A 24,140-nucleotide genomic window follows, 5' to 3' on the forward strand; every position below is an offset into this window, starting at 1 on the left:
CCAAAACCCCCCTGAGGTAAGCCTAAATAACGAAAATCCCCCCATGTTCTCGTAATTACGAAAACCCCCCTTGACTAACGGTTGACCGAATTTTTTTAACCGAAAACGTGAAATGTCTATTATATCCTTCTGTTAAATATGTAAAAAATAAAGGGCAAATTACCAAAACCCCCCTGAGGTAAGCCTAAATAACGAAAATCCCCCCTGACATCCCTTTCAGTTGATGATTTATTGCTTTTATAAATTTATTTATTACTTTGTAATTTGTATTGATAATTTGATATTATAATTTTTTATTTTTTTTATTTATATATTTTAATTGATTTTATTTATCCAGAGGAGTATTCATACGGATTTATGCTTTTAGCTTGAATGATGCATGGTTGTATTTCTCGAATTGTAAAATATTTAATTTTATATATAAAAAATAATTAAATTTTGAAATCTCATTCATTGATTTTTTTTAATCCAATAAAAATACATTGTAAATTCATAATGATTGATTATATTTGGGTTTAATTTAAGAAAAATAAGTATTTTGTACATTCATAATGACCCCTCATTAAATAAAATGCTTACAATTACCCCCCTAAGGTTAATTTCGTGTACAAGGGCAAAATTGGTATTATCGGAGGAATATTCGGGAGAATCAAAAAGATTCTATCGAGTCTAACACCGTTAGAGCGATTTGTAAGACGTCTGCATACCTCAGGGGGGTTTTCGTAATTATGAAAACATGGGGGGGATTTTCGTTATTTAGGCTTACCTCAGGGGGGTTTTGGTAATTTGCCCTAGTTTTTAATTTTCAGCAAAATCAGGGATCGGGACGGATATGTAATTGACCGAGAATCACCCGATCCGATTCATGCCCAGTCCAACTATTGTGTAGTGATTGTAGCTTGTAGGTCACCAACGGTCAATTGCAAGATTGTTTTCTTTGATTTCTTTCAATACTTTTTGATTTTCTCTTTCAATTAGTAAATATTTCAGATGCCTCCACCTAGGAAATCATCTCTTCAATCATTTAACCAATGAGAAAATTTAAGTATCTATATTTTTCATTTTTTCATTTTTTTCAACTTAGAGATCAAAACGAACTTGTAACAGATTTAATTCCATTACAGAAATTTCTGCAATATAATCCTCAAAGAGGCAATCATGAAGAGTGTCACAAATTTACACGGTTATAATCTTTGGCTCACACGGTTCACCACTGCAGCCACACATTTGAATAATTGGTTCTGGTGTATGGGACGGTCTGAGGCGGTCACGTATTCGAGGCTGGTCAAGAAATCGGTAAGTTTTTTTTTTCTGAATTAGTCGCCTAAAAAAAGTTGGGCTTTTAATAAAAAAATGAGTTTATGCTTTGTTTTGTTTATGTTAATTGTTATTTTTAAAGAACCTAATGTTATATGCTTTACAATATTCAAGCATAATTTTTAAATGAAGAACATTTTCGTTTATTTGTAGTTTGTAAGAATTTTTATTAGGGTAAATTACAAACACCTCCCTGAGGTATGGTCAAACTACAAAAACCCCCCTCTTGTTTGGATAATTACATCTACCCTCCTCAACTATGATTTTTTCGTACACCTCCACGCTTATGGTGCCAAATTCAACATAATCATCTAGATTCCGTGAAATGTGCTCTAGTTTGTACTCGTTTTGTGTAAAAGTACTGTTTCTGATGCACCAAAAATTGATATATACAAGCTAAAAATCACATATTATGAGCATCTTGCTTCATAATGTAGAGTTTGAATGAGATAAAACGGGTACAAAAGTGATAATATTCCATATAATCTCGAAGATTTCACTAAATTTGAGGAGTTGAGGGGGTGGTTGTAATTATCCAAACAAGAGGGGTGTTTTTGTAATTTGACCATACCTCAGGGGGTGTTTGTAATTTACCCTTTTTATTATATTATAAACTTATTATTATTGAAATTATACTATGTGATTAGGATATATAAATGATTGGGGTATAATCATGTTTAAATATCTTTTTATATATGTTTTGAGTATTTACAAAATAATATCTAGAAATATGCTACATTAAATTTGAAAAATCGATTTATTTTTGATTTATCTCTGCTGCAAATCGTGAAGCGTGACTAACCGTCTCCAACCCAATTCCCGCCTTTTACAAACTTGGATATAATACAACATAACAAATTGTATTTCGGCCAAAAATATGCCACGTCAAAACCGTGCATGTAACTCGTTAATTAGAAGTTTAGAACCCATGTTTCTTAATTTGAATTTAGGGTAGCCTGTTTGTAAGCACCAATGACTATTTGGTCATGAGTACGAGACACCAGAAGGGGAATCGAGAACAACAGATAGTCATCTTTTAAAAATAAAAAAAATAAAAATAAAATAAATAAATTTGAATCCAAGGTTACTACCCGCAAAACATATGGGCCGAAATCGGATCCCAAAAGGACGGCCCATGTGACACTTGGTTGACGCGCTTTCATAAGCCCCAGTGAAGAGATACACGTGTCACTTCCCCAGTGGTCACGGGCCCGGCACGTGCTCATACACAGCATACTGCCAGCTGGATTCTATTCCAAAGTCGGCTGGCTAAAAACCTTATCCTCTTTCTTTTTATGAACAATGATAATCTCACCTGCCCCCACCCCCATCCAAAAAAATTAAATGTGAGCCTAAAATACTTGCAACAAAAAAAATATCATTTCATAGTATATATATATATATATATATATATATATATATATATATATATATATATATATATATATATAATACAAATAAAAAGTTCTGGTTATTTTTCTAGATAATGTAGCAATCTCTTCTTAAATGGTATTATAGTTATAGTATTCCCTTTGTTTTGTATCAACAAATAGTTCATTTTTTTTTTATATAGTATTGAATTTATTCTAATATATTGTTATACTCTAATTAAATACATTAATGTTTTCAATACATTATTCTTATGCTACTATAAAATATTAAAATTTCAAAATATTATAAATAATAGTCATTTTTTTATTACTAAATTCGCATGTATTTTATTATCTGTATTTTCGCTGTTTTGAATCGATAGATAATTAATTAATGATACTTTTAATGCAATTGCGCGTGTCCGTTGATAATATCCAGAGCGTCCATTGAATAATGAATTTATTACATCGCTATCCTTTTACCCGTTACAACTGTGTTTTCACTGTTTCTTATAATAGTGTTTCAGAAAATAGTATTTTATTGTCTGTATTTTCTCTGTTTTGAATCGACAAATAATCAATTAATGATTTTTTTTTAAGGCTATAATCAATTAATGATACGTTTAATGCAATACGCGTGTCCGTCGATAGTATCTAGAGCGTCTATTAAGTAATAAATTTATTACATCGTTATCCCTTGTACCCACTACAACTGTGTTTTCGCTAGTTCTTATAGCAGTGTTTCAGAACATTTGAAAACAGTATCGAAAATTCAAAATCATACTTTTCAGGACGCACGGGGCAAGAGAATTTCGTTTTACGATCGAGTAAGTCGCCAATTTCTTCGCATTACATAAAAATTATACTCTTTAACATTTTACCATCATTGGATTTATGTATATTTTTTTTATGCTTTTAAGTGGCAAAAATAAAATAAAAATTGGTGTACTAATTAATTAGTTTGTGAGCATGAGTAAAAAATTGGGTTGTGAGTTGTGATATGTGAACCACTTGGGGTGAGTTTAGTGATTCTTTTATTTGATGGCACGTTTTTGTTTTCAGACAGGTATTATTTTATCCAATTCACATAATAAAAACAATTTTATTAATTATTATTAATATTATAATGATAATAATTTATTTATTTATCCTCTTTGATTGAATATTCATATCCATGACTTCTTGTAGGCGATCGTCGATTCATCACTTATTTACACAAAATTGCGTTTATGAAACCCTAGATTAGAATCCCGTTCTCAATTCTTGGCTCAAGTTTCACTCTTTCTCTCTCTATCTCCATTAAATCGAAGTGGTGAGCTTCAATCCCCAATTTCTGTTTCCCCTTTGTCGTCAGATTGAAATTGTGTGAATACTAGGGTTTCCGTAGAATTTTGCGTTTTGATTTTTTGGGAAATTTTTCATTTTCTATGATGAGCTCGGCTTGTGAGTTCTTCCTCTTGGGTGTTTCTGCGCATCAATTTCTTTCTGATTGAATTTGAATTTTTGGGTTTCTGTTGTCAATTGTCATCACGGCATTTTGCGTTCTTTGATCCGAATCAAGATTTTTAAATTATTGGATTGGATCCGGTTCTATGTTTATGGTTATCTTCTGTAATAAATGGCCATCTATTGCAGGTGACTGAACAAAAAAAAAAATTTGAAGTGAAAGATTTGGGATTAGGGATCGTGTGGATTTTGGGGAAGAAAAAAAAAAATTAAATTTTACTCATTGAGTAGAGTTACACAGAAATTTAGCGAAGATGATGTCGAGATCGTATACGAATCTTTTGGAGTTAGCATCTGGGAATTTCCCAGTAATGGGTAGAGAAAAGGAGCGAAAGCGTTTTCCGAGGGTGATGACAGTCCCCGGAAATATTGTCGAGATGGACGATGAACAAGATAATAGTGTAACATCCGAAAACCCGTCTTCAATAGCCGGTGATCGAATGATAATTGTTGCAAACCTTCTGCCGTTGAAAGCGAAACGAAGGCCGGACAATAAGGGTTGGGTTTTCAGTTGGAACGAGGATTCTTTGCTTTTGTGGGTTAAGGTTGGTTTGCCGGAGGATATGGAGGTACTCTACGTCGGGTCATTACCCGTCGATGTTGATCCAATCGAACAAGATGATGTAGCCAATCATCTTTTGGAGAAATTTAAATGCGTTCCCGCCTTTTTGCCTCCTAATCTCTTGGCGAAATATTACCATGGCTTTTGCAAGAAACAGTTGTGGCCGCTCTTTCATTACATGCTGCCGTTTTCGGCCGACCACGGCGGTAGATTCGACCGTTCCATGTGGGAAGCGTACGTGTCTGCAAATAAAATGTTCTCGCAGAAAGTTATCGAGGTGCTTAACCCCGAGGACGATTTTGTCTGGATTCATGATTATCATCTGATGGTTCTGCCCACATTCTTGAGGAGGCGTTTCGTACGTCTGAGGATGGGGTTTTTTCTTCACAGTCCGTTTCCTTCGTCCGAGATATACCGATCGCTCCCTGTCAGAGAAGAAATCCTCAAAGCCCTACTCAACTCCGACCTCATTGGTTTCCACACGTTCGATTACGCTCGCCATTTCCTCTCGTGTTGCAGTCGAATGTTGGGCTTAGAGTATCAGTCAAAAAGGGGATACATAGGGCTGGAGTATTATGGAAGAACAGTCGGGATAAAGATTATGCCGGTTGGAATACATATGGGCCATATCGAGTCGGTGATTCGACAAACCGATAAGGAGCTGAAAGTTGAGGAGCTAAAGCGACAGTTTGAAGGCAAGACAGTCTTGCTTGGGGTCGATGACATGGACGTATTCAAAGGTATAAACCTGAAGCTTTTAGCTATGGAGCACATGCTGAAACAGCACCGAAATTGGCAAGGAAAGGCCGTGCTTGTGCAGATTGCGAATCCTGCAAGAGGGAAAGGAATCGATTTGGAGGAAATACAGTCCGAAATCGAAGAGAGCTGCAAGAGAATTAATAAAGAACTCGGCAAACCTGGATACGAGCCTATAGTCTATATCCACCGTCCGATATCAATCAGCGAGAGAATGGCGTACTACAGCATCGCCGAATGTGTCGTGGTGACAGCTGTCAGGGATGGGATGAACTTGACACCTTACGAATATATTATATGCAGGCAAGGAGTATCTGGTGCGGAAAGAGGTTCGGAATTGTGCGGACCTAAAAAGAGCATGCTGGTTGTGTCCGAATTCATCGGCTGCTCTCCTTCACTGAGTGGGGCCATTCGAGTCAACCCATGGAACGTTGAGTCGACTGCCGAGGCGATGAACGAGTCTATATCAATGGCCGAGTCGGAGAAGGAGCTTCGGCATGAGAAGCACTACCGTTATGTCAGCACGCACGATGTGGCGTTTTGGTCGAGGAGTTTCTTACAGGATATGGAGAGGACTTGTGCCGACCATTTTAGGAAGAGATGCTGGGGTATTGGCCTGGGCTTCGGGTTTCGGGTTGTGGCGTTGGATCCTAATTTTAGAAAGCTTTCGATCGACGAAATCGTGGGTGCTTACTGTAGGTCGAAGAGTAGGGCTATACTGTTGGATTATGACGGCACTTTGATGCCTCAGAATTCGATTATTAAGACGCCGAGCGCACAGGTTATGTCTCTGTTGAATAGTCTGTGCGGGGATCGGAAAAATATGGTTTTTATGGTGAGTGGGAGAGGGAGGGAAAGCTTGAGCAAGTGGTTTCTTCCTTGCAAGAAGCTTGGCCTTGCTGCCGAACATGGATACTTTATAAGGTATATATATAGTTCAAATGCCTCACTAATTTTTATCTTTTTATAATATGATGAATGAATTAAAGAATTCGATAACTGTCGCACTCCCGAATTTTCCCTTAAAGAAATGATAGACGTTGGAGTTTTTTTACTTCAAGTTTTACTATGGATATTACGATACAAGCAGATTTTCCATTTGATTTTTCTGCATTAAAATTTTGTAGGTCGCCGGGGCAAGACGAATGGGAAACGTATGGGCAGAGCTGCGAATTCGGTTGGATGCAAATGGCGGAGCCTGTTATGAAATCATATACCGAAGCTACAGATGGTTCTGGAATCGAACGAAAGGAAAGTGCTTTGGTTTGGCATTACAATGATGCGGACCCTGGTTTCGGTTTTTCTCAGGCTAAGGAAATGTTGGACCATTTAGAGAGTGTTTTAGCAAACGAACCCGTCGCTGTCAAGAGCGGCCAGTTCATCGTAGAAGTCAAGCCTCAGGTACCATATAATTTTTTTTATTTTTTTTTTAAATGTTGGAAATTATGTTTTCTTGATGGTGAAAAAAATGTGTTGTTGTTTAATGTGTAGGGCGTTAGCAAAGGTATAGTAGCGGAGAAGGTTTTCACGTCGATGACGGAGAGTGGGAAGCAGGCTGATTTCGTGCTGTGCATAGGCGATGACAGATCGGATGAGGATATGTTTGAACTAATTGGAACTGCAGTTTCGAGGCATATTCTTTCGTACAACACTGAAGTGTTTGGGTGTACCGTTGGCCAAAAACCTAGCAAAGCTAAGTATTATTTGGATGACTCGTCTCAAGTTGTAGCCATGCTCGAGTCTCTCGCTGAAGTTTCCGATTCTCCGGTTACGTCCGATGAGGAAAATGATAATAGCTCGCCCCGAAAATTCGGAAGTGTTTCTTCTTTCGTTTGATTTTGATGTTGTTAGGGTTTTAGGTGCTAGATTTTATGGAAATGATGTCTTCTTTTTTATTAATTTTTTTTTTTTTTCTGAATTTCGTTAGTTTTTTTTTTAGTCTGTTTCTTCGTGGTTGGAGTTTGCAGAACTTATTAGTTGAGATTCTTTGGAGGGGGGGAGTGTGTTCTTTTCTGTAGGAGAAAATGGAATTTGGCATGTTGTGCAGCAAAAACGAAGGGCGCCATGATATACTTTCTGAATCTGGACAAAGTTTGACGAAGAATGAGGAGGCTGTAATTGTTTAAAACGAGGTTTTGAGGTTTGTGGATGATGAATCAGTTGACGAAGCAGAGTTATTAAAATGGGGCGAGAGTGATTTCGTTAAATCCTCGGTTGTTCTACTACCTGTACAGGTTTGCTTTGGTTCATTGTTATTCCGTTGTGGCTGCCCGAATTGTATTAATGTGAATATGTGCTGGATATTTCAATAATTTTCTCGACTGATGGTTTCGCCCCGTCGATAGATTCTTTTTAACTTGATTTTTCTTGTTTAATTCCGCAATTGTTTTTTCCCTTTTAATTTATTTTAAATGACTAGGTTTTGAAATCCCAATTTTCAGCCAAACATGTAATGTAGTGTTGCAGATATACCCGTCAAGGTTCGGAATCAAACTCACATCTGCCAAAAAGGTTCATTTAAATTAGGGTAAGTTACAACCAGTCCCTGAGGTATAGTCAAATTAAGAAAACCACCTCCTGTTTGTATTATTACATCTACCTCTCAAGTATGAATCTTCTGACATCTTAGAACCGCGGTTCTAACCTTTTGAACTGGTTTTAAAAAAAAAAAATAAATAAATAAATAATTTTCTATCTCACTCTCTCTCTCTCTCTCTCTCTCTCTCTATATATATATATATATATATATATATATATATATATATATATATATATATATATATATATATATATATATATATATATATTTATATCTATATATATTAATATATGTATGTATATATCTCTCTCTCTCTCTCTCTCTCTCTCTCTCTCTCTCTCTCTCTCTATATATATATATATATATATATATATATATATATATATATATATATATATATATATATATAAGTATTAAGAAAAAAATATACGTATTTAAAAAAAATTGAAGTCTTTTAAATATACTTTCCACCTACAAAAACAAACTATTTTCAAAAGTGTTTTTTTAAGTTTTTTAAAGTATTTATATATATATATATATATATATATATATATATATATATATATATATAAAATAAAATAAAATTATTATTAAGAACCGGCGGTTCTACCGGTTCTAACCGGGAACCGAACCGGAACCGGTTAGGAACCGAACCACAAGGAACCGGATTTTTTCGGTTCGGAACCGAAACCGGAACCGAACCGAACCGTGGTCAGATCTAGGTGGACGTGTAAGAAGATTTATAGTTGAGGGTTGTAATTTACCCTTTAAATTAAGATAATTGAAAATCAAAACAGAACTAAAACCTTTTTAATAATTATGCATAAAAAAGGTTAATTTACATTAAATTAAAAAAAGAAAAACAGTATACCAAGCAAAACCAATTGTACAATTCAGCAAAATCGCAGTGTATACTCAGATTAGTAATTCGATTAGCACCGACTCAGATCACCAGTAATCTCCACACGAACACTTCCCATTCTTGAAATGATGAAACCTACTCGAATCCCTCACAACAATTTCTCGATTTCTCACCACGGAAATACACTTCATAGCAACATGACAATCGTCGCAGATACGCAAATTCTTCATAATCCTAATCGGGACACCGTCCGGCGTATTCATCAGAGCAAACGCAACAGCCAATTTCTCACTATGATGCACCAAGTTATATTCCTTCTCCTCCATATCCATATCATGCAACGAAGCGCCCGTATCCGTCACATACCCACACAATCTCACTTCATTCATCAGTTCTTTCAAATATATATCAATTTCCTCCGACTGCGGGTTCGATTTATTATCCCCCATCGTAAAATGGTAAACCCGGTTCTTCAATTCGAACCAGCTTATTCCAGGCTCTTTCTTCACCATCATTTTCCTCATTGTTTTCCGAACTTCCGAAACCTCATCCCATCTTTTAGCAGAGGCTTGCGTGTTCGAAAGGAGCACGTAAGAAGCCGAATCTCGAGGGTCGATTCTCAAAATTTCCTCGGCTATCCTTTGAGCCATTTCCACGTTTTTATGTGTTTTACAAGCCGATAGCAAAGTCTTCCATGTAATTGTATCGGGTTTAATGGGCATGGATGTGATAAAACGTTCTGCTTCTTCCAAACGACCTGTTCTCCCTAGGAGATCAACCACACACGTATAGTGTTTCACCTGAGGCTTTAATCCGTACTTTTTCACCATCAAATCGAAAAATTCGAGCCCTTCATCTTTTAATCCACAGTGACTACACGAATAGAGTAAGCTCAAGAAAGTGACTTCGTTCGGCTTAAATCCATCAATCTCCATTTTGTTAAATAGCTCGATTGCCTGGTCTCCTTTTCCATGGAACCCATAAGCAGAAATCATCGAACTCCACAATACAACATCATCTTCCGATACTGCCCTTTCCTCAAAGACTTTCACTGCATCGTCTAAGCATCCGCAACGCGAATACATACTAATTAGTGAACTAATAACAGAGGCAACTGAAGTTGCCCCTGCTCTTACAACCTCCGCATGAATCTGCTGACCTTGCCCGAGGGTCGATAGCTCAGAACAAGAAGTGATTACACTCACAAAAGTTATTTTGTCGGGCCGAATCCCGGATACTTTCATCACGCGGTAATGATCCAATGCACCCGTGGGGCACCCATTCTGCACTCGCCCAGCAATAAGTGTATTACAAGAAACGATATTGTGAACTGGCATCGAAAGAATTATTCTTTCACCGTCGCTCAAACAACCGCAATTCATATACATGTGTGCCACCGAGTTTCCTACGACCAAATCAAATTTTAGACCCGTTCGCATCACGTAGCCGTGAACTTGTTTTCCCTTGGTCAAGTCTTTCAATCCTGCACAGCCTCTCAACACACTACCGAGTGTGTAAGCGTCCGGTGAAAATCCATCTGCGTGCATTTTTGCAAACATTCTCAATGCATCCTCATTAAACTCGGACACGATCAAACCCGTGATGATTGCATTCCAGGTGGCCGAATTCCTACAACCCATTTTCTTAAAAACCTCGATTGCAGCACCCAATTGGCCGTTTTGAATGTATCCACCAATCAAGATATTATGGGACATGACATTTCTGTCAGACATTTTATCGAACACCTCCAGAGCTGCACCCATATGGCCTAATTTGGAATAAGCGTTCACCAGGTGGTTTGATACGAACTTGAGATTTGACCAGCCGGCGGTGAGGATGATGCAGTGGAGCTGTTGGGCCAGCGAAAGAGAGCGGCGTTCGATGCATGCTTTGAGGAGGTGGGAGAAGAGAGATGGGTCGGACAAAATAAGCGAGTGGTGGGTAGTGAAGGCTTGCTTGAGGCTGCCTTTGGTACACAAGGCGATGAACGAATCTGTTGAGGTGGCGGCGGCGGCGGCGGCGGAGAAGGAGGAGCATGTATATTTAGTTTGGAGGGAAATGAGAAAGGGAAAACGAGCTTTTGAACATGCCTTCCTCATGAACGCAAATAAATTGTTGTCATTTTAAGTTCTCACACTCGTAATTCATAATAGGTGTCGGATTGTTGAGAAAGATTGCTTTATTTTCCTTCTTTTTTTATTTTTTTTTTATCCTTTTTTATTTTTTTAAGTTCCTAAATTGATTTTCGTTTGAGGTGAAGAAAATATTTCTCTATGAAAACAAACATATACATTTCTTTTTTTACAAAAATATCCTTACAATTTTTTTTGTAAAACTTTTATTACAAGAATAAATGGAAAGACCACAGCCACAAGTTTGCTTGTTGGTCATCTACTCTAACAATTTCTTCTCCCTCAAAACACCAGATACAACAATCAAAACGAGAGATTCTACCAACCAAATCAAAGCTCTCGTCGCAAGGAAGAGAGTAGGGATATTACCTAAATAATTTTTTAGTGGATAGATGGATAATTAAAGTTTTGGACTCCCATGTTTGCATGTTTTTTTACTTTTAGTTTTCCATTTATCGTAATCAACAAAATATACTCTAATGTTGTCACATTTTAACATATTAAGTTCCCTCCTCCTTCTGTTTGACCGTGAACAAGTAATGGTCAACAGTTGAATTAAGGCTGAATTTGAGATTTTCTTTGAGAAAATTGCAATAAGAATATGACCATTGCATTATTTCAAAACTTACTGAATGAAAAACTCTAAAATTTATCTAATCCTAATTTAACCTCAATATCATCAATTAACCAATGACCCCGATCCTTGAAGAAGAAAGAGCAAACATCTGAGTAATCTATAACATCACTTTAATTAGTAAAAATAATGTGAAACTATAAAACAATTATGCAGAACATCTATTTAGTAAGGTTACAGCAGTGAAGTAAGATTCAACCTTGATAAAAAAAAATAAAAAAATTTAGTGAAATAAGCAAAAAATTAGGTAAAGTAATTAAAAGAATTAAATTAAATTAAAAAAGAAATTGAGAGACTCAGTTGAGTAACTATATCAGTTCAATAAAGCTCGATAAAGTTTCTTTAACTCAGTTAAGTTAGTTTAGTAAAGTTAAGTCCCTCTATTTAGTAAAACTACCTCAATCCGTAAAACCGACAATTACGATGATTGCAAGAAGTGATATTCACTATACCGATGTTTATATTATACACGCAAGAGGCGAACCTATACTTGTGGGACCGAGAATCGGCACAAAGGAAAACACGGCAGTAGTTTTATACATATGATAAATTTGATAATAAATAGAAGCCGAATTTCCAAGTGTGTCATTACACGGCAACTGCAGTGGGTGTCGGAGCAACTCTATTTTCAACTGGAATCTCAACAAATTCAGACAGAATAGCTCGGAATTCATCTCCGGACATTGTCTCCTTCTCGATAAGTACTTCAACAATCTTATCGATTGCTTCACGGTTGTTTCTAATGTGGGTCAAAGCAATCTCATATGCACTGTCCGAGAGCTTCTTCACTGCAGAGTCGATATCTTCGGCTAGCTTTTCCGACATTGAATTACGTGCCATCATTCTCATGATGACATCACCACCTTGACCGGCCGAGTCCATCAGTGACCACGGACCGATGTCGGACATGCCGAAAGTAACCACCATCTGCACCACACATTAACAATTGGTCGATAAGAAAATAACAAAAAAATAAATAAAAATCAAATTCATAAATTTATCATTGTAGCGAAATGAACGAAGGCTGAAGATAATAAAATGGGAAAATTACAGTTACATCCCTCAACTTTGCATCAATTTCACATTTGCTCACTCGTGTTCACCAAAAAACAAAAACAAATTTAGTCCCTCGTGTTTCAATAATTTTGAACACTTTTAGTCATTTCCGTTACTTTACCGTTAGTCTGTCAGTTAAGGCAGTGACGGATACACACTTGATTCCGTAGTTTTAACGGAAAATTGACGGAAATGACTAAAAGTGTTGAATTTTTGAAACATGAGGGACTAAATGTGTTTTTTTTTAACATGGGGACCAAATATGAAATCGGTGGAAACTTGAGGGCTGAAAACTGTATTTTCCCCATAATAAAATATACCTGTTTGGCCAAACCAGTGATCTGTTGTAAATCACCAGTAGCACCGGTTGTAACCTCCGACTCTCCGAAAATAATCTCCTCCGCAGCTCTGCCACCTAGACCACCGACAATTCTCGCAAAAAGTTGCTGCTTCGATATCAACGTCGGATCGTCCGCAGGTATGAACCAGGTCAAACCACGTGCTTGACCACGTGGAATTAACGTCACCTTTTGTACCGCATCGTGACCTGGCGTCAGAGTTCTGCATGCACAACGTCACAACATAGTATTAAATAAATAAATCTCCCCCCGTAAATAAATTCATTTAACTACAATATAATATACGCTTACCCACAAATGGCGTGGCCCACTTCATGGTACGCCACGAGACTTTTGCTCTTGCCGTCAGTCATAACAGTTCCTTCCATTCCGGCAACTATCCTATCGATCGAGTCATCGATTTCTTTGGAGGAGATTGCAGTCTTGGCTCGTCTGCCAGCAAGGATAGCAGCCTCGTTCAACAGATTAGCAAGATCGGCCCCACTAAAGCCAGGTGTCCTCATAGCTACTACTTCGAGTGATACGCCTGTCTCGAACTTTTTATTGCTCGCGTGCACCTTTAGAATCTCTGTTCTTCCACGAACATCCGGTACATCAACACTTACCTGCAATAAAAAAAAAATTCAAATATGCAATAAAAAATAACTTCTTAAGCTTGAAATCAGTACTTATTTAAAAAAGTTTGGGGGTCTTCGCAAATTAACAAGAAAAATCAACTTTAAGCACCTAAGTTAGAAGTTGGTGTGTTTGCAATTAAACTTTATTTTGGTGAAATGTCTATATTGTCCTAATGAGTGAAATTTGAATAAGGATAAAAATGTCAAAGTCATTTACTAATTAATTACACAAGTGCTTTTAAATTGGAGAAGCAGCTCCAAGAGGGCTTCTCGGATTACGGCTCAAAGCACAGCTTATTTCTAGAGAAGCATAATCAAAAGCTAGTGATGCAAACATTAGAAAACTGATTATGAGCCGAAAAAATAGCTCATAATCAGCTAGACATGACGTATGGTGCTATTACGCAAAAGCTTATTGATACGCAGAAGTTAGTGATTTGAGTTAAGTTGGTATTAAGTGCTTATTTAATTTTACCTGTCTATCGAATCTTCCAGGCCTCAACAAAGCAGAATCAAGAATGTCCGCTCGGTTAGTAGCTGCAATTACGATAATACCCGTGTTCCCTTCAAAGCCATCCATCTCAGTTAAGAGCTGGTTCAACGTCTGCTCCCTTTCGTCGTTTCCACCACCAATACCAGTCCCTCTCTGCCTCCCCACGGCATCAATTTCATCCACAAACACAATACACGGAGCATTCTCCTTTGCCTTCTTGAAAAGATCACGAACCCTCGAAGCACCGACTCCGACAAACATCTCAACAAACTCCGAACCGGAAATCGAGAAAAATGGAACACCAGCTTCGCCCGCAATAGCTTTAGCCAAAAGGGTCTTTCCGGTACCTGGGGGGCCAATCAGAAGCACCCCCTTCGGTATACGTGCACCCACAGCTGTGAACCTCTCCGGCTTCTTCAAGAACTCAACCACCTCCATGAAATCCTGCTTCGCCTCGTCCACACCCGCCACGTCATCGAACGTCACTCCGGTGTTGGGCTCCATTTGGAACTTCGCCTTCGACTGGCCGATACCTAACGGGAAACCGGGCCCACCTGGCCCGCCCATGCCACCTGGCGACCTTCTCGAGAGTAGGAAAAGACCGCCGATAAGAAGCATAGGGAATGCCAAATTTCCGATTAAGTTGAATAATACAGATCCGGAATCTTCTTGAGCATTGTGTGCGGCAAAGTCGATGTTTTTCTCACGAAACTTTTGAAGAAGCTCTTGGCTTAGACCGGGTAGCTGCACGCGCACTCTCTGCACACGGTTTCCCAATTCAGGTGAAACGGCTTCGACGATTGCGATTGTGCCGTTTTCGAATAGATCGACTTTTTTAACCCTGTCCTTATCGAGGTACTCCAAGAATCTTGAATACGACATTCTTGAATTGGAAACATCTTGTTCATCCGCTGCGAGTGCTGCTTTGCCGTTGGATAGTATAAGGGCGGCAGGTGCAGCCAATAATTTGAGGAAGCCTCTTCTTCCTTCGGTTGAGCTTTGCTCGAGAGATGCTCTTACTTTAACTGTTTTGGATGATTTGTTCAATGACGGAAGGCGTGGCGATGTTTGGATGAATTGTCTGCCTCGGATTTCGCTGCTAGGAATGTTGTTCCCCACTACCACTACACATGCTGATGAAGCCGCCATGTTTTCTTCTCTGCGGCATTATAGCAAACACATAGACTTCAGTAACGAACTCACACAAATTAAAATTCAATTCAAGTAAAATAACACAATCTTATCAGTAAATTAAGAGGGAATATTCATTCATCGGCCAACAATCCTTGCTTGAATTACATTACAACACAACAAAAATGCGAAAAATTTCTACTAGGGTCGTAACTCGAAATCAATTACTGCTATTTCAATTACGGGAAGAAAATACGTGAACCCAGTTGATTAACATATCAATTGATATTTCAATTTAAAAGAAACAACAGATTTTAGTCAAATTCACCAAAGAAAAAAATCATATAATCAAATAAATTTAAGCAACACAACCCAATTAAAAAGAACTGTGCGCATTAAAAAAAAAGAAGTGTTGGAATTTCTAACAGCAAGAAAAAGAAAAGACTTACTTGGAATACAGAGATGATTCTGGAGAACTGATTGATAATGGGGGGTTGATTGAGGAGAAGGGGTGATTTAGAGGGAATGGATGTGGTTTAGATACATCGTACGTGGCATGTTTTCTGTAACTGATTGGTCTACCCTTTCATTTCCTTTGTCCTAGGTCTGTTTGTCCTCTCTTCTATTTCAATTTTTGGGCATTTCTTTATTATTATTTTTTTTATTAGTTAATTTAAATTGGTTTTCATTTCATTTTCTTTTTGGGTAAATTATGGAAACCCATAAACTCCACCTATCCGTAATAACTAAAATCCCCATTTGATAAACTGTTGATCGAGTTTTTTTTAACAGAAAATGTGTACAATCTATTATACATTATGTTAAATAGGTCAGAACATATCTGAAATTGTGTAAAGTTTATTCCATGTGATAAAAGAAAATCCGAGACAAGTCACATTGGCTATGTTTGGTAAGCTTTTGAGCTTCCATTTCCATTTTATTTTGGAGAAAGATGTTTTGGGAGAAGAATTTGAAAAATTAATATAAGTTTGTTTGTGTTTTGAGAGGAGATAATTTGTGCTGTAGCAAGTCAAATCATGTTTGAAAGGTGTTGGGAAAATGTATTTTGGAAGAAGAATTTAAAAGATAAAGTGATTTGATTTTGTATTTTAGTGAAGACAATTTTCATTGTAGCGGTCAAATCATGTTTGTTAGAGAGAGAAATATTTGAATTTGTTTTGGGGAAAGTTTTTGAAAATAGTGTATAAAGATAATTTTCATTTTGCGGAAAGTGTGAAAAGAATTTGAAAACACTAACAAACATAGCCATTGTAAGTGGTTGGTGTAAGACGGAAACAAACATCAGGGGGTTTTTGATAATTACTAATAGGTGGAGGTGGTTTTTATAATTAATCTAAGTTTAGGGGGGTTTTCCGTAAATTTACCTTTCTTCTTTTCTATTCTTATTTTTCATCCTTTTTTAATTTATGTGGAGAACTTGCATTTGTGCGTGTGAGTTTTTGTGTGAATTTAAAGTTGTAAACGTCATTTGAGTTTGATAAAGGAGTGTGAAGAGTTCGATACGATGTAGTATGTTTGGAGCCGTAAATGAATTTATGGCTACCAATCCTTTGAATTCAGGTCAAAATTCTATTCTTATTTTATTTTTAAGGGGTTTTTGTTCGTAAATCCCTTTTGCCTAGTCTCATATACTAGTCAAATTTTCAGTAGGATATTTTAGACGATGCAGAGTAGCGAATTCAGGATTTTTCCTAGGGTGTTCGAAATTAAGTATCGGAAAAAAAAAATAATGGTGGAGTGAAGAAGAGTAAGAAGACGCATTGTTTATGTCTAGTATATTTTGTAAACTGTTACACGAAAAAACATAGCAATACACACACAAAAATAATCATACAAATACATAAACACACTTGAACGCACACACTAAATACGTTAACAACTAATTTTAGTAGCACTCGGAATTCTGAGAGGAACCTAAGTTGTGGAACTGCAATCCGAGTTTTCTAAATATATTATTATTCTGTTCTAAAACTTTCGAAACACAAAAAACAAAAACAAATTTACGTGGACCTAAATAGTTATGGCCTATGGGTGACCAAAATATGACGTAAATGGCAAGCAAAAGTCGCGTGCATTGACTGTGCCATCGTTTCTCTTCAAATAGAGTTGGTCTCGAATCCAAACTTTACGGGCGTCTGAAAAGTTTTGATGTAAACTCTCAAATCCTGCACAATTTCCACTCTTACTCGAACATTGATTCAAGTCGAATTGAATAAAACAACAAATATTGCTATAAGTTTCTCGTTTTTTGTATTCCAATATTTGAATTTCGTCTTCGTCAAATTTGAATAGTTTAGTAAGATCCCAAAATCATAATCTAATTACAATTTTGACAATGATTAACATTTTGGCCATATTTCTCATCCGACTTCCAATCGACCTACTAATTTGGTTGCACTAGAAAACCTTGAAAAAAATGTACAACTTTTAGATTCTTTATTTTTCGAGATTGGAATCGCATCAACCTAAAAATTCAACAGTGTAGTGAAGTTGTAATAAGTAAATATTTTATTAGGGTAAATTACAATTATCTTCCCTGTTTGCTTTATTAACAACTAGATTATATCAGGATCGTATTTTGATAACCTTGACCAAATAGTGAGTAAATTACATTGTCCTCCCCTGAGGTTAGATATAATTACATAAACACCCCTCGTATTTGAAAAATATTGCAAACCCCCCTTATTCAAATTGTGTTTTTCACAGTAGACTGAAAAGTGGTTTCCAAATCATCAATTTGCACACAATTTCCATCTTAATCAAACTTTGGTTGCACCAACAGGTATCTTATGCAATACAACTTCAGTCAAATAATTTTTTTACAAGTACTTCATAAAAATTATACAAACTCACCTTACATTCTTTAAGCAATAGAATCCGGCAATCATTCCATAATCGATAACCACCAAAGCAAACGAACGACGAACAATGCAAAATGCGATGCATTCAAACGGGTTTTACTTTTCATTTATGAGTAATTTAGTCTAAATAAAAGCCACCTCTTTAAAAAAATCAGTATAATCAGAAGCACAGCCTCGAGATGGTTTCGAAAATAAACAAATTGAAGTCTACACGTACTTAAAATGTATTTGTAGAGAAGAAGCCTCAATATAATGGTGCCTGTAATCCTGCCCAGTTTGCCAGTTTTCCAGACGCTGGTTACTTCAAATCCCTAGTGAAAAGAAAGTCGGAATCAAGGGAAGGGGCAAAAGCGTAAAAAAGACGACAACGTTGCGTAAAATGAGATGGAGATAACTTAAAAAAAAAAATTACCTGATGCTTAAACTTTTCATTGAGATCATCTGCTCATGGTCGAGGACAGGTAAAAGTTCCAGAATATAGAACTCATTGACATGAAAGCTACACGTGCTTGAAGAGGGACCAACCTGTAATTTAACACTTTTAGGCCGCGTTCGGTTGGGGAGATTAGCTATTATTAATTAAATAATTGGACTTTGTTTCGGTATCCCAATAATTTGCCGGGTCGACCCGCAAATATTATATTATCATGGCTTATCTTGCCTTTTAAGGAGCTTTTTTGTTGAACGTTCTGAGGTCCGATAAAATAATTGAGTTTTCATTAGATTATTTAATCTTATTTTGGCTACTCTTATCTAGACAACCAAACGAGCCCTTAGCCCATTATCTTATCTAAAATGTTAAAAAGCTAAAATGCATATCTCAAGAAGAAATTTCTATTGAGAATCCTCTTCGTGCTGAATATCTAGCATTTTTATATGTTGAATTTCTCAAGAACGTGACTAAAAAAACGAGAAGTAGAAAAAAAAATACTCGTCTTGCATTTTCCCAAGTGCCTATGTATTTTCAAAATTGAAAGCCATGATTAAATCAAGATTAGCAAAATCAGCAAAGCTATGATTAAACTACAGTTAGCAAACTCGGGAATCGAGGTCGGTGAAAACATTTCACGAAGAACAAACACTTGTTTTGTCATACTTTTGGGAGCACACAAGAGAAGAGTAACATACCCAAAGTTCAGTATGCTGACTGGAATCCAGAATCGAAACCCTGCACCGAATTAAACAGTAAATAATATATAATCCAATTCACATCAAAAGTAAAAAAAATACTAACTCAAACGGAACCAAATTGAATCGATTTTACCAGTCAATAGTGTCGGCAGAGCATCGTTTTTGTATTTATTAGGAAGCTCGGAAAGTTTCCCTTGCCATAGATTGTTCCATGCAAAAATAATACCTATTACAGCCGGGCCTAGTACAATTTGATTTAACACTACCTGCAAAAAAAATATACACGAGTCCCAAAAATTCATTCAAAACTTATAAAAAAAAAAAACACGAGCCTCGTAATAATATATATTACCTTGGTCACGAGATTCTGAGCATTTTGCTTAGGCATGCAATGATCGAGGTATTGGTACCATGCATACGAACCAGGTCCGTACAGCAATAATCCGTATGACATCATCCGAAGCGCTCTCATCCAATCATGTTCGCACAAAAGCGAGCTTGCAATATCCTACCACGAGGATTTATTTTTATTATTTTATTTATTTTATCCATAGGGCCCTGAATTTAATCTTCTTGGGTAGTTTAGAGATAGAATCAAGCTAATTACAAAATATAAATCCAACGTAAAACAAGGTCTAACATCAGCAACTATTTTCTTTATATAATGCCTCGTTTGGTTGCATAGATAAGATTAGCTAAGATAAAACTAACTAATCTAATGAAATCCAATTGTATTATTGGACCTTGGAAGATCCAATAAAACACATGCCTAAAATGCAAGATAAGGCATGATAACATAATATTTGCAGGTCGACCCGGCAGGTTATTAGGGATACCAAACATCAAACAAAGTCATATTATTTAGTTAATCATGGCTAATCTCCCCAACCAAACGAGGCCATATCTATGTGACAGTTATTAATTTAGGCCAGGTTTGGTTGGCAAGATAAGATTAGCCAAGCTAAGATTAAATAATCTAATGAAACCCAATTATTTTATTGAAGCTTGAAACGTCCAACAAAAAAAACTCATTAGAAGGCAAGATAAGCCAAGATAAGCCATGATTATATAATTTTGGCGGGTCGACCCGGTAATTTATTGAGGATACCAAACATCAAATTAAGTCCAACTATTTAGTTAATCATGACTTATCTTGGCAACCAAACGGGGCCTTAGGGATTAGTTTAAAATTCTCAAAAAAAAAAAAATGGTATAACATGATTGACATAGCACCAAAATTAAGACAACATAGAATTTTGTTTTGTTTCTTGTTCGGCTATATTTATTTACATTTCTACTCTCGTAGTATCGTTATTCATTAAACTTCTCGTGTTAGTACAAATGATGTAAACTTCTAGCCAAGTCGATCCCGTGACGATAAAACAAAATCTAGCAAGCTAATCGGACGCACGTGAAAGTAGATAACGATGTAACCAAGGGCAGACATAAATTTCCAGTCGAATTCGAGAAATTTATGTATTAAACGGGGGTTATAATACCAGTTCATATACACTAGAAAATGTATGTAACATTCTCACTATTCATAATAGCCAACAATATAATAATAATAAAAAAAAACATTCAAAATTAAAAATTCTCAGCTTCAATTGAATAATTAAAAACCCAAATGTAAACACAAGGAACCACACAAACAGAGAAAGAGAGAGAAAGAGTGTTTTACCTTGAGATCTTGAGAATGGCGGACAGAGTCTTTGTTTTTGAGCCATCTCTGACGGAGCTGGGCGATGGTGTCGCCGGTTAAAACAAGGGAGGCGGCGGTAGCGGCTTGCTTGAGCGGGAAACGGTAGGAGGCGGCGGTAGAAGATTCGCCGGCGGCGGCGTTCTTAGAGCTCGACGGATTGGAGTCTTTGTTCCTCTTCTTGTCACGCCTTCTGTGAATGTTGTTGTGAAATGGACCTAACCCCCATAGCCCACCGTTTCCACTCGCGCCGAGTGACCCCATTTTCGCCGACACAAAAGAAATCCGGCGAGATATTTTTTTAGCCTTTGCTTAATTTGAAACAATTTGGTACCATGTGGTTTTGTTTCTGGTTTTGGAAAAAATAATAAATCCACGTTGCAAGCATGTTTAAATTTTTATTTTTATTTTGAAAATATTTAATACCCCGTTTGTTGATTAATTGCAATGTTTTTAAAACTGGACCCTACACAAAACCGGCTAAGCATTCGGGTAACGGTTGGACCGGCTCAATCGGGTGCAATCCAGGTTTTTTAATATTTTACTTTTTTAATTTTGTATTATATTTAGTATTCTGAGAATACTATTTTCTGTATTTATTTATATATTTCACTCAACTTCTTCACTAAAAATACCATTTTCTCTATTTATTTAAATGGGTCCATTTGATATACACCCCTAGAATGGAAAATATATAGCGATAAGTCCACCCCTAAAATTCTTTCTTTGACATACATCCCTGGAGATGCAAAAGTACTATTGTGCCCTTAAGTGCAATTTTCGCCCAACTGCATTCAGTATTTCCGCCCCTACATTCAGCATAATGTTGAACCGCATTTAGCATTTTGGGCATGCATTTATCATTTTTATACATTATTTTAATAAAAAATATAAATTCTTATTTTATTATTATTTTTTATATATATCGTATTTTGTATTTTTTAATTTTTTAAATTTTTTAAATTTTTTTAATTTTTTTAAATTTTTTAAAATTTTAAATTTTTTTTAATTTTTTCAATTTTTTTAATTTTTTAATTTTTTTTTTAATTTTTTTAATTTTTTTAATTTGTTTTTAATTTTTTTTTTATTTTTTTAATTTTTTAATTTTTTTAATTTTTTTTAATTTTTTTTTTTAATTTTTTAATTTTTAATATTTTTATTTTTTTTATTTTTTTTGATAAATTTACTGTACTAAATTGACTATATGACTACAGTATCATGTGACTGTATAGTTATATGTAATCATATACTGTCTTTTTACCCCAAAATTAATCTAAACCAACAACAAAATTCACAATTTAATCTTGATATTATAAATAAGGGGCTCTTTGACATAACCCCTCATTATTTTTTTTAATGGGGATAGGCCCAAAATATTTTAGACCATTTGAGAAAAGCCCATGATCCAATTCAGCCATTGTGTTTCCCAGCTTTACCCCCGCCCCGCCACCTCATCACAGCTGGGCACGCGCTCCAGCGATTTTTTTTTTTCCATTTTTTTAATCGACTATGAAGCATAGTCGATTAGTCTTAAAACGACTATGCTTCATAGTCGATTAAGGAAATTCTTTATTTTTGTAACTTTTTTTTTGTTTCTAATTTTGTTTTTAAATTTTTTTTTTATTGTTTTAATTTTTTTCTCTATCAGGTTCATTAATGGATAGTCGATTAAAAATTTAACTACTAAAAATAACAAATCACAATTAAAAAAAAAAATTCAATTATATTTAAAAAAAATACAATCAGTCTAATTGATTTATACATTGGAATCAATAAAACAAAAAATCAAAAAAAATAAAAAATAAATAACAACTAGAGTCGGTTAACCTTAATCGACTACTGAACATAGTCGATTAAGCCTTAATCGACTATTGAACATAGTCGATAAGCCGTAATCGACAACTGAACATAGAGAACAAAGAAAAAACACAGAGCAAAAATGGCGGACAGAGAAGAGCAGCACCACCAGCACATAGTGATGCTGTCGTTCATGGCGCAAGGCCACCTAATCCCATTCCTAGCACTAGCCAACCAAATCCACCGCCGATTCGGCTTCACAATCACCATCGCCACCACTCCACTCAACGTCCGCCACCTCGCCGCCGTCGTAGCCAAAAACCCTACACCAAGCTCCGGCATCCACTTATTCGAGCTCCCGCTCAACACTTCCGACCACGGCCTCCCGCCAAACGCCGAGAACACAGAATCCCTCCCCTTAAACCTAGTCGTTAACCTCTTCCACTCCTCAACCTCCCTCGAACCACCGTTCCGTGCCCTAATTCAGAACATCACCGCCGATCAAAACGGCACCGCCGCATACGTATCCCTATGGCAGCACCTCCCCCACCACCGCCGTACTGCCGACGACGAGTTCAACCTCCCTGGATTCCCCGATTCATGCGTGTTCCATATAACTCAGCTCCACTCTTTTCTCAGAGCTGCAGACGGAACAGATTCCTGGTCCAGATTCTTCCAGCCACAGATCGAAAACTCCATGAATTCCTTCGGCTGGTTGTGCAACACCGAAGGTGTGTGTTTGTGTGTGTGAGAGAAAGAGGAGAAAGATAGAGAGAGAGAAGAGATAAGAGTGAGAATGTGACGTGGGTTTGTTGGGGGAAGAGGCCACAATGGGGCAACTTAGTCAATGGCTATAATTTAGGGGGGGCCATTTTTTTTTCTACAACATGTGGCCCAATTTTTTGCAAAATTAGGACACATTTCAAAGCTATTTCACAAATACCATAATGCGTCATTTATAATGACGCTTTTTAAAATGCTGACATGTGTCAAGGTGAGATGTGGGCCATTTTGTATTTTTAATATAAAAAAATGAAGTAAAATTTTTTAAATCTGTGGGCCCCGCGGCTTAAAACAATTCGGATGGTTGGGTTGGGTGGGTGGGTGGGTGGGTTTTATAGAAGGGGTTGGTGGGCCCAGCCACATTTGTATATTAATTAATAATTTATACTTATTTCCTTTGTTCGTATGTTGTTTTTCCCTTTTTTTCATTTTTAATTTATTTTGGATAACTAAGAAAAAAATAATTAAGTAAACAATTTTTTTTTTGTGTTAAGTAATTTTTGAATACGTAATT

General features: G+C 36.4%; 4 protein-coding genes and 1 non-coding gene across 10 annotated transcripts; 2 read left to right on the forward strand and 3 right to left on the reverse strand.

The window, feature by feature from the left end:
- The first annotated feature begins 3,205 nt into the window (after positions 1-3,205).
- LOC105958089 (putative alpha,alpha-trehalose-phosphate synthase [UDP-forming] 7) lies at positions 3,206-7,867 on the forward strand. 3 transcript variants are annotated; one of them, XM_012982091.2, is made up of 4 exons: positions 3,206-3,514; positions 4,323-6,435; positions 6,639-6,912; positions 7,003-7,867. In XM_012982091.2, the coding sequence occupies exons 2-4, from the start codon at positions 4,448-4,450 to the stop codon at positions 7,345-7,347; spliced, it is 2,607 nt and encodes an 868-aa protein (XP_012837545.1). In that variant the 5' UTR covers positions 3,206-3,514; positions 4,323-4,447; the 3' UTR covers positions 7,348-7,867. The 3 variants fall into 3 exon arrangements, with proteins under 3 accessions (XP_012837545.1, XP_088668681.1, XP_088668680.1); XM_088812555.1 differs by lacking the exon at positions 3,206-3,514 and adding an exon at positions 3,676-3,753; XM_088812554.1 differs by lacking the exon at positions 3,206-3,514 and adding an exon at positions 3,796-3,999.
- Positions 7,868-8,831: 964 nt separating this feature from the next.
- On the reverse strand, positions 8,832-11,083 carry LOC105958090 (pentatricopeptide (PPR) repeat protein). The gene has a single exon (XM_012982092.2). It carries the CDS (start codon positions 11,009-11,011, stop codon positions 8,999-9,001), a length of 2,013 nt encoding a protein of 670 aa, XP_012837546.2. The 5' UTR covers positions 11,012-11,083; the 3' UTR covers positions 8,832-8,998.
- A 1,019-nt stretch (positions 11,084-12,102) lies between these two features.
- On the reverse strand, positions 12,103-16,880 carry LOC105958091 (ATP-dependent zinc metalloprotease FTSH 2, chloroplastic). Of its 2 annotated transcripts, XM_088811842.1 has the most exons (6): positions 16,720-16,880; positions 15,784-16,031; positions 14,186-15,362; positions 13,385-13,698; positions 13,055-13,295; positions 12,103-12,605 (listed from the first exon to the last, which is right to left on the reverse strand). In XM_088811842.1, exons 3-6 carry the CDS (start codon positions 15,350-15,352, stop codon positions 12,267-12,269), a joined length of 2,061 nt encoding a protein of 686 aa, XP_088667968.1. In that variant the 5' UTR covers positions 15,353-15,362; positions 15,784-16,031; positions 16,720-16,880; the 3' UTR covers positions 12,103-12,266. The 2 variants fall into 2 exon arrangements, with proteins under 2 accessions (XP_088667968.1, XP_088667969.1); XM_088811843.1 differs by lacking the exon at positions 16,720-16,880 and having other exon boundaries at positions 12,103-12,806; positions 12,984-13,295; positions 15,784-15,985.
- A 1,416-nt stretch (positions 16,881-18,296) lies between these two features.
- On the reverse strand, positions 18,297-21,473 carry LOC105958080 (Peroxisomal membrane 22 kDa (Mpv17/PMP22) family protein). 3 transcript variants are annotated; one of them, XM_088811941.1, is made up of 6 exons: positions 21,029-21,473; positions 19,700-19,855; positions 19,481-19,613; positions 19,345-19,384; positions 18,629-18,741; positions 18,297-18,510 (listed from the first exon to the last, which is right to left on the reverse strand). In XM_088811941.1, exons 1-5 carry the CDS (start codon positions 21,308-21,310, stop codon positions 18,654-18,656), a joined length of 699 nt encoding a protein of 232 aa, XP_088668067.1. In that variant the 5' UTR covers positions 21,311-21,473; the 3' UTR covers positions 18,297-18,510; positions 18,629-18,653. The 3 variants fall into 3 exon arrangements, with proteins under 3 accessions (XP_088668067.1, XP_088668066.1, XP_012837537.2); XM_088811940.1 differs by having other exon boundaries at positions 18,297-18,517; XM_012982083.2 differs by having other exon boundaries at positions 18,297-18,527.
- A 1,344-nt stretch (positions 21,474-22,817) lies between these two features.
- On the forward strand, positions 22,818-23,681 carry LOC105970652 (crocetin glucosyltransferase 3). The gene has a single exon (XR_016029311.1). It is a non-coding gene; the product is annotated as a crocetin glucosyltransferase 3 (transcript).
- Positions 23,682-24,140: the final 459 nt, after the last annotated feature.

The sequence above is a fragment of the Erythranthe guttata genome, chromosome 13, assembly GCF_056151865.1.
Source record: "Erythranthe guttata isolate IM_541 chromosome 13, IM_541, whole genome shotgun sequence".
NCBI lineage: Eukaryota > Viridiplantae > Streptophyta > Magnoliopsida > Lamiales > Phrymaceae > Erythranthe > Erythranthe guttata.